The 10032-nt window shown below is 33.4% G+C and overlaps 1 protein-coding gene and 1 long non-coding RNA gene across 2 annotated transcripts; both read left to right on the forward strand.

Moving 5' to 3' along the window:
* On the forward strand, nucleotides 1-1978 carry LOC108661777. The gene is made up of 3 exons (XR_001927572.1): nucleotides 1-194; nucleotides 268-328; nucleotides 1939-1978. It is a non-coding gene; the product is annotated as an uncharacterized LOC108661777 (long non-coding RNA).
* LOC18612224 (4-hydroxyphenylpyruvate dioxygenase) lies at nucleotides 4853-7102 on the forward strand. Its single transcript, XM_018119638.1, has 2 exons — nucleotides 4853-6028; nucleotides 6639-7102. Exons 1-2 carry the CDS (start codon nucleotides 4896-4898, stop codon nucleotides 6823-6825), a joined length of 1320 nt encoding a protein of 439 aa, XP_017975127.1. The 5' UTR covers nucleotides 4853-4895; the 3' UTR covers nucleotides 6826-7102.

The following is a 10032-nucleotide window of genomic DNA, read 5'->3' on the forward strand; positions in this document are numbered from 1 at the left end:
TCAAATTTTTTCATGTGATTTTCCTTGGTTCTTTTCATTTCTTTTCTTTTCTTACTTCTTTCTTCTCCAAACTTATTGGGCACTAAACCCGCAGCTTCTAGCCCCAATTTTCAGCACATCTAAACCCTAGGAGAAGAAGAAAGAAAAAGAAAGAAAGGAAGAAAAGCTTGGTTTTGTAATTCAAGCAAGCTAAGGTAAGGATTTTTGTGTTTTAAGCTCGTGGTTGGTTAAATCTTTGGAGAAATAATGTGTGAATCATTTTGGCAGCTTGATGATTAGTGTTTTGAAGGAATATTGGAGTGCAAGTACGGGTCAAGCAACCATAAAGGTAAAGACAAATGATGTTTTAAGTGTAGTTGATGAATCTTGAGAAATTGGGTAATGTTGTGTAGTTGACATTTTAAGTGGCATATTGTGAGAAATTGTGGTTGTTGTGGAAAGGATGGTTGAACTTGATAAATATCCTTAGAAAAGATCTATATATGTGTTAGAGTCATAAACAAGTTACCGGTAATCATAATTTAAAGAATTACGCAAGCAAGGGATAAAAGCAACTTTGGTAAAAATTATGTCAAGATAAGTTTAGTTGAATAAGGATTTGTGATTGAATGAAAAAGGAAAGTATAAATGCTGTACGCTAAAGATATTGAATTGGGATTGTTGCTAAGAAGTGCAACAGTAAAGGTAGCGTATTATGGTGGTGTGCTGGGGGAAATAACGAGCGATCGGCAAGTAGGAATAGCTAGATATGCCTTCGAACAAATAGCAATGTAATATCCCGCTATCGTAAGGTGAGTGAACTTGCATTTCAAAATATTTTGGTAAGTGCCTACATGTTTAAATAAATCATTTGAAAGTTTCATTTGTTTTTTAAAAAATATACTTGGGGAACAAGCCCTTGATAAAATGTTTCTATCTTATGAAATGTGTAATATGAATAGTTCATGCGTTATCACATTATATTGATATGTATATTATGCTTTGGATGCTCCTTTTGTGCGATAATAATGACCTAGCTATATGCGGTGTGAGAGTGCACATGAGCTGATGATGACCCAACTATGTGAGGTGAGGGAGTGCACATGAGTTGATGATGACCCTGTTATGTGCGAGTAGGGAGTGCACATGAGCTGAGTGTGGCAGGATGGTATGCATGATGATGAATGTATATATATATATATATGTTATAGAAAGTTTATGAAAATATTTGTGACTGTGTTGTATGTTGGTATTGTTAATTGCTCTGAAATTGCTTTTCATTTCAGCAAGAAAATGGCTTTTTGATGTAACAAGATCCCTTTAACTAAATTGTTCTGTTTCTCACTACAACGAGAAACTCTCGAGTAGGCAACCTTAATCCATTCTCTGAATTCAGCTGCAGCGAGAATGGATTCTTGCTGCAGCAAGGAATTTCACTGCAGCGAAAATGGATTCTCACTGCAGCGAGAAATTCTCAAGTGGTTCCAAAATTCTAATGTAGTGTTTTTACTTTGACAAAGATTTTGACCACCTTCCGATTAGAACTGGGCAAACTGGTAAACATCAAAGTTGTAGCCCAGCCTCTTAGCTTTCTAATGACATAAAAATCATGTCAATTGGACTTATGTATTAGAAGATATTCTTGGAAAATCAAAACATATGTAAATTAAGAATGCCTTTTCACTACAGCGAGAAACCCTTTGTTTTGCTTGTCTTGCTTGGACATTTGCTGAAACTTTCATTCTTTTCAACTTCATGGTTTATCATGGATCTTTCAACACTAAGGGATTTAATAATCAAAGGTTGAATTATGGGGTTTTACAAGAAATTAAACTAAATTGCATTGTTTTTAACAAAAGTGCATCATGTTTTCAAAATCTTTCCGTATCGGTTGTTTGTTCTCTTCTTATGTTCAATCACTGAGTTTTATACTCACTTTTTTAAATTTTATGTTTTCAGATTCAAAGGCAGTTGGGACCTAGATTGAGTTCTCCACGTATGCTCGCCTTCTTGGTAAGTACTATGGCATCTAGTAGCTGTACCTTCACCCAAGGTCACTCCGCTGACTGTCAAGAGTCTTATGCTTGTGTATACATATAAGTAATGTAGATCACTAAGATTCATATTAAAAATCAAATATGTATATTTGATTACTGATACCATTATAGGTTGGCAAATGGATGACATTATTTTAACATAATACAAATGTGAATATTGGGTTGCTATAAAATGTTATCGAAATATTTATAGTTAAGAATTACAATATGTGGTTTTAGAAATGATGGTTGGGAATGATGATCGGGATTGCATAAAAGGTTTGCTTGGGCTTAGTAGGCTATGCTCATTGGGCCCATGCGTTAGTCATGGCTCGAAAATTGGGCTATGACAACCCCATACTAGTTTGTCAACCATATGGTGATCTAAACTCAAAATAAAAGATCCTTTCAAGATCATACAACAATTTTAAAAGGTGTAGGATCTTTACCAAGAACCCAAAATGACAGCTTTGATTCTCTAAGTTGTTTAACAAGAACTCAAATGCATATCTCAAAATTAAAATATAATTGAATTGAGAATAAAGAGAGATTCCAAAGCCCGAAAAAAAAGAAGAAGAAAGAAAACGAAAAACAAAACAGAAAGAAAATGAAGAAATATTAAGTGAGTGTAGCTTTGAATTTTAAATCTTCTTTTCTCTTAATCTTTGTAAGAACAAAAAGATTCCAAATTTCTCTATTTTGTTGCTAGGTTTTTTAGTTTTTAAGTAGTCTTTGGAGAGAAAAGTAGATTGTGACTTGCATTGGAGAGAAGTAATTTGCAGAAAATGGAGAAAAGAGAGATCGATTGAGAGAGGGGTTTTTTGAAAGGATAATATTAAGATTTTTTTAATAGATGAGGATATTTTAGAATAAAAAAAAATTCTTCTTAAAAGTTAACGTGTTTTTAAAAGACCATAAAAAGAAACTCCTTTTTAGAGCTTTAATTAAAGCTTCTTTTTAAATTTGATTTTTTTTTAAAAAATTTTTTTTAAAGAATTTCTTAAAATCTTATTTGACTTAACTTCTACTTTTAAAAAATAGATAAGTTAAAAAAAAAGTAAAACCAAACAAGCACTTGTTACAAAATTTATTCCAACTAAGAATTATGAACTTAATTACCTTGTGATGATCGCAGTTTAGGGACTCTTGACTCATTGAAAAAAGGCTTGGGCTCCAAGGAATTTACAGGAAAAGTTGCATTTAGACTCAATTAAAAAAGGGTTTTCAATTTTTGTGTATTTGGAAAAAGTTTAATAAGAGAAAGATTTCATTAAAAAAGAAAAGAAAAGAAAAGAAATGATTTTTTTAGGTTTGGTACAAAAAGAGTTAAAGAGGTTTGAACATTCAATCTTCTTGAAGATGGGTGTTACCAAACAAAATTTATTAGTATTCACAACAAAATAAAGGTAGAGGTACTTGTGTTTATGCCCTTATAGAGTTGGTAGAGGAAGGTGGATGTTTGCCCTCCTGAAAGGGCTTTTGTTTTCTTCTTTTAAAAATTGAAGTTAGGTATTTGGCCATGGAAAACTTTATTTCTATTAACATATATTGAAGAAATTCATTTGGATTTTCAAAAAAAAAAAAAAATCTAAAAATTTTAAGGTTATGTGAGAATGGCAATATAGAAAGGATTTAATAATAATATTAATAATAATGCTTTTATACTTCTCAATTAACCTTTTAACAATTCATAAAATTAAAAAAAGAAAAATACTAGGCCTCACTTAAAATTTTCTCTTCCGTACTCTACTCTCCCGTCAATAAATTTAATAACTTTGTTAAAAGCATCAGATAATTTGTAATATTTGTTTTGGAAATTAAGACCCTTTGTACTTAAATTTATCAAACGTAGTTTAATTATACCAAAATTGACAAAGTCTATTTAAATTTCTCTTTATTGCACGTGTTGACCATCATTTGACGAACTAGCATTTCTCTATAAGCTTAGCCGGGCCAAATAAGTTAGGTCGATGCAAACCAGACCATTAATGAAGTGCCTATTTACTATATTTTAATGCGCTTTTTTGGTACTGAAATTGAAACTGCATTTCTCAAAACCAAGAGGTGGCCCGAGGAAAAAATTTCCAATCGATGTTAATATGAAGTTTTTGTAACGAAATAACGAAATAAAATGAGTCATGTCGTATCTAATCTTTTATTCAAATCAAAAGATAAAAAATTTTAATTTGTATTTCTTTGGAAATTTTAAATAATAAAAAATATAAATCTAAATGCATTGATCAAGTTAAAAGCTTTTTAAATTCTATGAGCAGATTAAAGTTAGAGTAAGATTAAAAAGTAGTTAAGTTACATACTCTTTAAAATACATCTAACAATTTTAAAAAATTAATATAATAATATTCAGTGAGAATGTATAGTGTTTAAAATAAATCAACCGGTTAACGACGCCCACCTGAAACTACATATAACGTATGAAGCCTGCCCGACTGAGTGGCAGAGTCTGAGTTTCACCGCTTGAACGTTTAAAACTCTGTTGAGTCTTGCGCGTTGAATGTGCGTGTGGGCGCATTCTGCCCTCCTCCACGCTGACTCGTAACCTGATCCTAATCACGTCACGGAACAGGTACTGCACACTGACACACTCCCTCCCTCTATTATTTTATAATAAATTATTCGTTTCAAATCAAAGCTCAAAGGATGAGTCGACTCAGATAAAGCCCACACATCACCCCCACCTCAAAACAACACAGACACAAACAAAATGCAAAATTTAGCGCTTTGGCCAATACTACTTCCCCACGTCACGTCTCCCGCTGCCTGCCCCGACTTCCTTTCTCTCCTATTTAACGCAGCCTCCTCACAACCAAAGCAACAAAATAATACTACAACTACTACTAATAATAATAATAATAAAAGAAAATGGGCAAAGAAAATCTGTCCAACTCCAGCCAAGAGTTCAAGCTGGTCGGATTCTCCAAATTCGTCCGGACCAATCCCAAGTCCGACCGCTTCAACGTCAAACGTTTCCACCACATCGAGTTCTGGTGCAGCGATGCCACCAACACCGCTCGTCGTTTCTCCTGGGGACTCGGGATGCAACTTCTTGCTAAATCCGACCTTTCCACCGGGAACTTAACCCACGCCTCTTACCTCCTTCGTTCAGGTGACCTCCACTTTCTCTTCACCGCCCCTTATTCCCCTTCCATCGCCCACTCGCAAAGCCTCTCTCCTCTTTCCACTGCTTCCATCCCCACCTTCGACCACAGCGCGTGCCGCTCCTTCTCTTCCTCCCACGGCCTCGCCGTCCGGGCCATCGCCATCGAAGTGGAAGACGCCGAAACCGCCTTCACCACCAGCGTCTCCCACGGCGCGCTACCCTCTTCCCCGCCTGTCGTGCTCGGCGACAACGTTACCCTCTCCGAGGTCAAACTGTACGGCGACGTCGTTTTGCGTTACATCAGTCACAATAAAAATAATGACCACGATTTCTTCTTCTTGCCTGGCTTCGAAAAAATAGAAGACAACCTTTCTTATCCGCTGGATTACGGAATCCGAAGACTCGATCATGCGGTCGGGAATGTCCCGGAACTGGGCCCCGCAGTTTCGTACGTTAAATCTTTCACAGGTTTTCATGAGTTTGCGGAGTTTACAGCCGAAGATGTGGGAACAACCGAAAGTGGGTTAAACTCGCTCGTTTTAGCCAACAACGATGAAATGGTATTGCTCCCAATGAACGAGCCAGTGTTTGGAACAAAGAGGAAAAGCCAAATTCAAACTTATCTGGAACACAATGAAGGAGCGGGGGTTCAGCATTTGGCCTTGGTGAGTGAGGATATATTTAAGACATTGAGAGAAATGAGGAAGAGAAGTTTGGTCGGGGGTTTCGAGTTCATGCCGTCGCCGCCGCCTACTTACTATAAGAATTTGAAGACTAGGGCCGGAGATGTTTTGAGTGATGAGCAGATTAAGGACTGTGAAGAGTTGGGGATTTTGGTTGATAGAGATGATCAAGGGACTTTGCTTCAGATTTTCACTAAGCCTGTTGGAGATAGGTATGTGCCCCTCTCAATGATTTCAATCTTATTAGTTTCAGTGTCTTAGTTTATGAACATAGGCTTCAAATTTTGGGTGTTTTTTGGTTTATAAATAAGAATATAATAAATATAAATGCTAAAGCATTGGCAGGTCAGACTACCCAAAAGAATAAATATTTATAGAATAAATATATATATTAAAAGGTTTTAGCTTAAGGTTTTATGTATCTTAAAAGGTTTTTATTGTTTTAAGTAGTAAACGGCTTAATTATCTTCTAATCTAAAACGTTTTATATCTATAAGCTATCATAGGGGATTTTTGTGTCAAAATTTGGTATTGAAAATTCCATCCTAGTGTCGTAGATTACTAATAAAGATAGTTTTGACATCCTTTTTGAGTTATTTGGACATATAATTAGTTTCCGATTATCTTATTTATATAATCATTATGATGTTGGGAGTGCTTGGCCACTGTTCTGCTTAAAAGGTAACTATGACAAGGATCTTGAACGAAGCAGGGGAAAAGAGCAAATTGGACAAAGGAATTAGAAAAAAGAAGGGAAACTTAATTCATATGCATATATCTATTTCTGTTTTTGATTAATTTCAGTTGGGAACTTTTTGGTAGGCCAACAATCTTCATAGAGATAATTCAGAGAGTTGGGTGCATGCTCAAGGATGAACAGGGAAAGCAATACCAGAAAGGTGGATGTGGAGGGTTTGGGAAAGGCAACTTTTCAGAGCTCTTCAAATCCATTGAGGAATATGAGAAGACACTTGGAGCCAAACAAATTGCAGAATCTGCCACCGCATGAGAAAAGGATCTATTATATTGTCTGCATGTTCTGCTGAATTCTACTAATATAGTTGAATGAGGTACTTACTAAATCATGGTGCAATCCATGACAGTGGGATGATCATTGAATGTAGAATAAACTCTGTTACTGTTAGTTCTATTGGGCATTAAACTATATTTACAACGATTTGCTGGAGAAATCTAAATGATGATATAAGCTGGTACTTGAGCAATGAACAACCCTTTGATGTGGTTTATAAAATTTGAAACAGTTATACTCTGTATTTAGTTTCACACCATGTTTCTATATTTTGGCCTGGATCCTTATCAGTTTCTTAATTGCATACTTTTGACCATTTTTATTGCGTAGATGATTCCAGTAGCCATTAGAACTTCTTTATCAGGAGAGACATAAATTTGCCACCTGAAGGTATAATCTGTCTATCATATATAGTCCCATAGAATTCTCCTTATCCCAGCCCGTATGCTGTTGTTTACCTTAATTATAACTTATCGTTCAAATGTGGTCTGATGAGATTTCTGCTACATCATTTGGCTACTGCTGGACTTTAAGCAGTTCTATGATCATTTTGTTTCAACTGGGAACCAATCTTATTGATATTTAGAAATGTTTCCATAGCCAAGGGATATTTGGGAGAAGCAATTGAGATTGATAATGTTGTGGGAAGCATTATTTTACTTGAAGTTAATGATTACTAGCTGGTAGTTTGAGAAAATGCTTGAGGTTGGACAAGCTGCTATATGAAGTTTATTGCATTCTATGTTGATAAGGGATAATTTGTAGCCATTAGGTCTAGAGGAAGAACGTTGAGTTCCATCTCGAATATGGGTAATCCATTGATAAAAATGGAAGGTTGAAGTATTAAATTTAAGATCTGATTGATTTTGAGAAAATCTCAAACCCTTCGATGCATTTTTGTGGAAGAAGAATATGGTCAAGGCTTTTTGACTTGGGTTCTGCAAGTAGGGTCGAAGATAAAGGTGTTTTCAGGAGGTATAGCAGAGTTGATTTATATTCATAGTTTTTTAGAGTTTCTATGATAAAGAAACTGTTATATTCAAGAGATAAGCTTTTTAAGGTCGTTTAAAGTCTTTAACCCTTTTTTTCTTGTGGTTTGCCTATTTGCTCTTCTTACCTTTTTATTTAATGATGCTATATGGCATAAAAATGTAAATCTGATGAATTATTTTCTTTGTGGAGTCTTGACCATTGCTTGAGTATTGAATTTAAAATCTTGAATATTATTTAGATGTTTTCTCATATTATTATGAATAGTTGTTTAAATGGTTTAGAAGGTACACCCTTCTAGTTTGATCCCACTCAAGGAAGTTGCTACCATGTTTCAAGGTATGTAACAAGCAATTGGACGAGGAAAGGATGCCTAGAAAACGCTTAAGGTGTTGATTTGAACTTGAAAAGATTCAATGAAATGATTTTGGTTTTTACCTTAATAGGTAGATATTCAACTAAACTCTTTGTATACAGCACAAAATTTGATGCAATGCAAATAGGGATGAAGCCTAGTTTATAACTAAGGGCCGAGGGGCCCTAGCTTTTTCATAAGTTTTGTCAATCTAGGTTCCTTCACAGAATGCAAATGACTTATCTTATACCAAACCTGATCCAATCCAAATTGAATCTGGAAGGGTAACGGCTTGAATGCGAGTAACTTAAAATCTAAAATCATTTTTGGATTTGGAGTATAACTCAAAATAAATTTTGAATAAAATCTTGACTCTTTTCGTCTCGCAATTTCAATTTGTTTACCAAGTATCAGCCATAAGAAGATAAATAGTCTATGTGTTTTTTTACTCACTTATATTAACTTTTACTAGAATGAGGCCTGCCTTATATGTTATACAAGAAAGTAACCTGCGCTATGCAGTGGGGTTTGTAAAATTTTTTGAAAAATTTTTAAGCTATTGGTGAAAAAAATTTATTAGAGAAAAATAATATTTTTATATAAGGTGTTTGTATAAAATTTTCTAAAATGATATACAAATATGATGAAATGATATAGAAAAATTGTTTATAGATAAACAATTGAAATAGTAACCGATACAATTAATAACAGATAAAAGACCGTGTCATGATATTGACTGAGTTATATATCAAAAAATTATAAATGATTGTTACAGTAATCTTTTTAGACTTATATGATTAAAAAGTGCCATGTTGTGACAAAACAAAAATACAAAGAGATTTTTGTTATGTCTACAGACAACACTATGAGAAAAAACATGTTACATACTATATAACAAAAAGTTATTTATTAGCAATAAATTGATATCTTCAACAAAGGTTTTTGTGCACAAAATTACAGTGTAAAGTAATCAACGATATTGTAATCATTTTATATATACATTGGTAAAGTAAACAGTTTTAAACAACATGAAAAGAAAAGAACAGCTTCAAAGGCAGAGATAATGAATCCAAATTTACTAAAAATGAAAAAAAAAACCTTTTGGATGATATCATATAGGGAAGAGAAAACTTGGCAATAATCCAAGTTGATCAAAAGCAATAGAGGTTTTCTGTTTTAACTAAGATCAATGATGATCTCTCATCATGGTTAATCAAATATAGGGTTTGGAATAGTGTAGCTTTCATTAACATTAAGAGCAAGTCTGGTTCGCGGAATAGGTAGGAATAGAATAGAATTGCTATTCTGTGGGAATAGAATAAAATAGGAATAGAATAGAATAATTATTACTTTGTTTGGTATTGTGAATGGAATAGAGCAGGAATTGCTGTTATGACTTATCACAGTGTTTGGTTGGTAGAAATAAAATTGAAATAAGAAAGGAATAGGTGATAAAAAGATAAAAATACCCTTGACCATATTAACAATTATTTTCATAAAAAATAAAATTATCCTTATTATCATTTAAATACACATTTATCCCAAAAACAATTATCCATCATAATTATATATTCTCCCAATTACTAAAAATAATTATAATTTAATCACATATTTTTATAAATAGATAATTATTTAAAAATAAATTTATTTAATTATATTTTATCTATCATAATCAATTAAATTTGTGTATAGATTTTTTTTAAGCTAATTCTTCATATATTATGAATCATTTTCATATATTATGAATCATTTTTTTCTAAAAAAAAATGTAAATTATGTCTTTTGATAGATTAAATGCAAATTCATAAACCCTTTAAAAAAAAGAAGAAAATCACTTTTTT

The sequence above is a fragment of the Theobroma cacao genome, chromosome 1 (assembly GCF_000208745.1).
Source record: "Theobroma cacao cultivar B97-61/B2 chromosome 1, Criollo_cocoa_genome_V2, whole genome shotgun sequence".
Lineage (NCBI taxonomy): Eukaryota > Viridiplantae > Streptophyta > Magnoliopsida > Malvales > Malvaceae > Theobroma > Theobroma cacao.

Coding starts and splice junctions, on each gene's coding strand:
- LOC18612224 (XM_018119638.1), top strand. CDS start 4,896: ATGGGCAAAGAAAATCTGTCCAACTCCAGCCAAGAGTTCAAGCTGGTC. Junction 6,029..6,638: donor ACTAAGCCTGTTGGAGATAG/GTATGTGCCCCT, acceptor ACTTTTTGGTAG/GCCAACAATCTTCATAGAGA.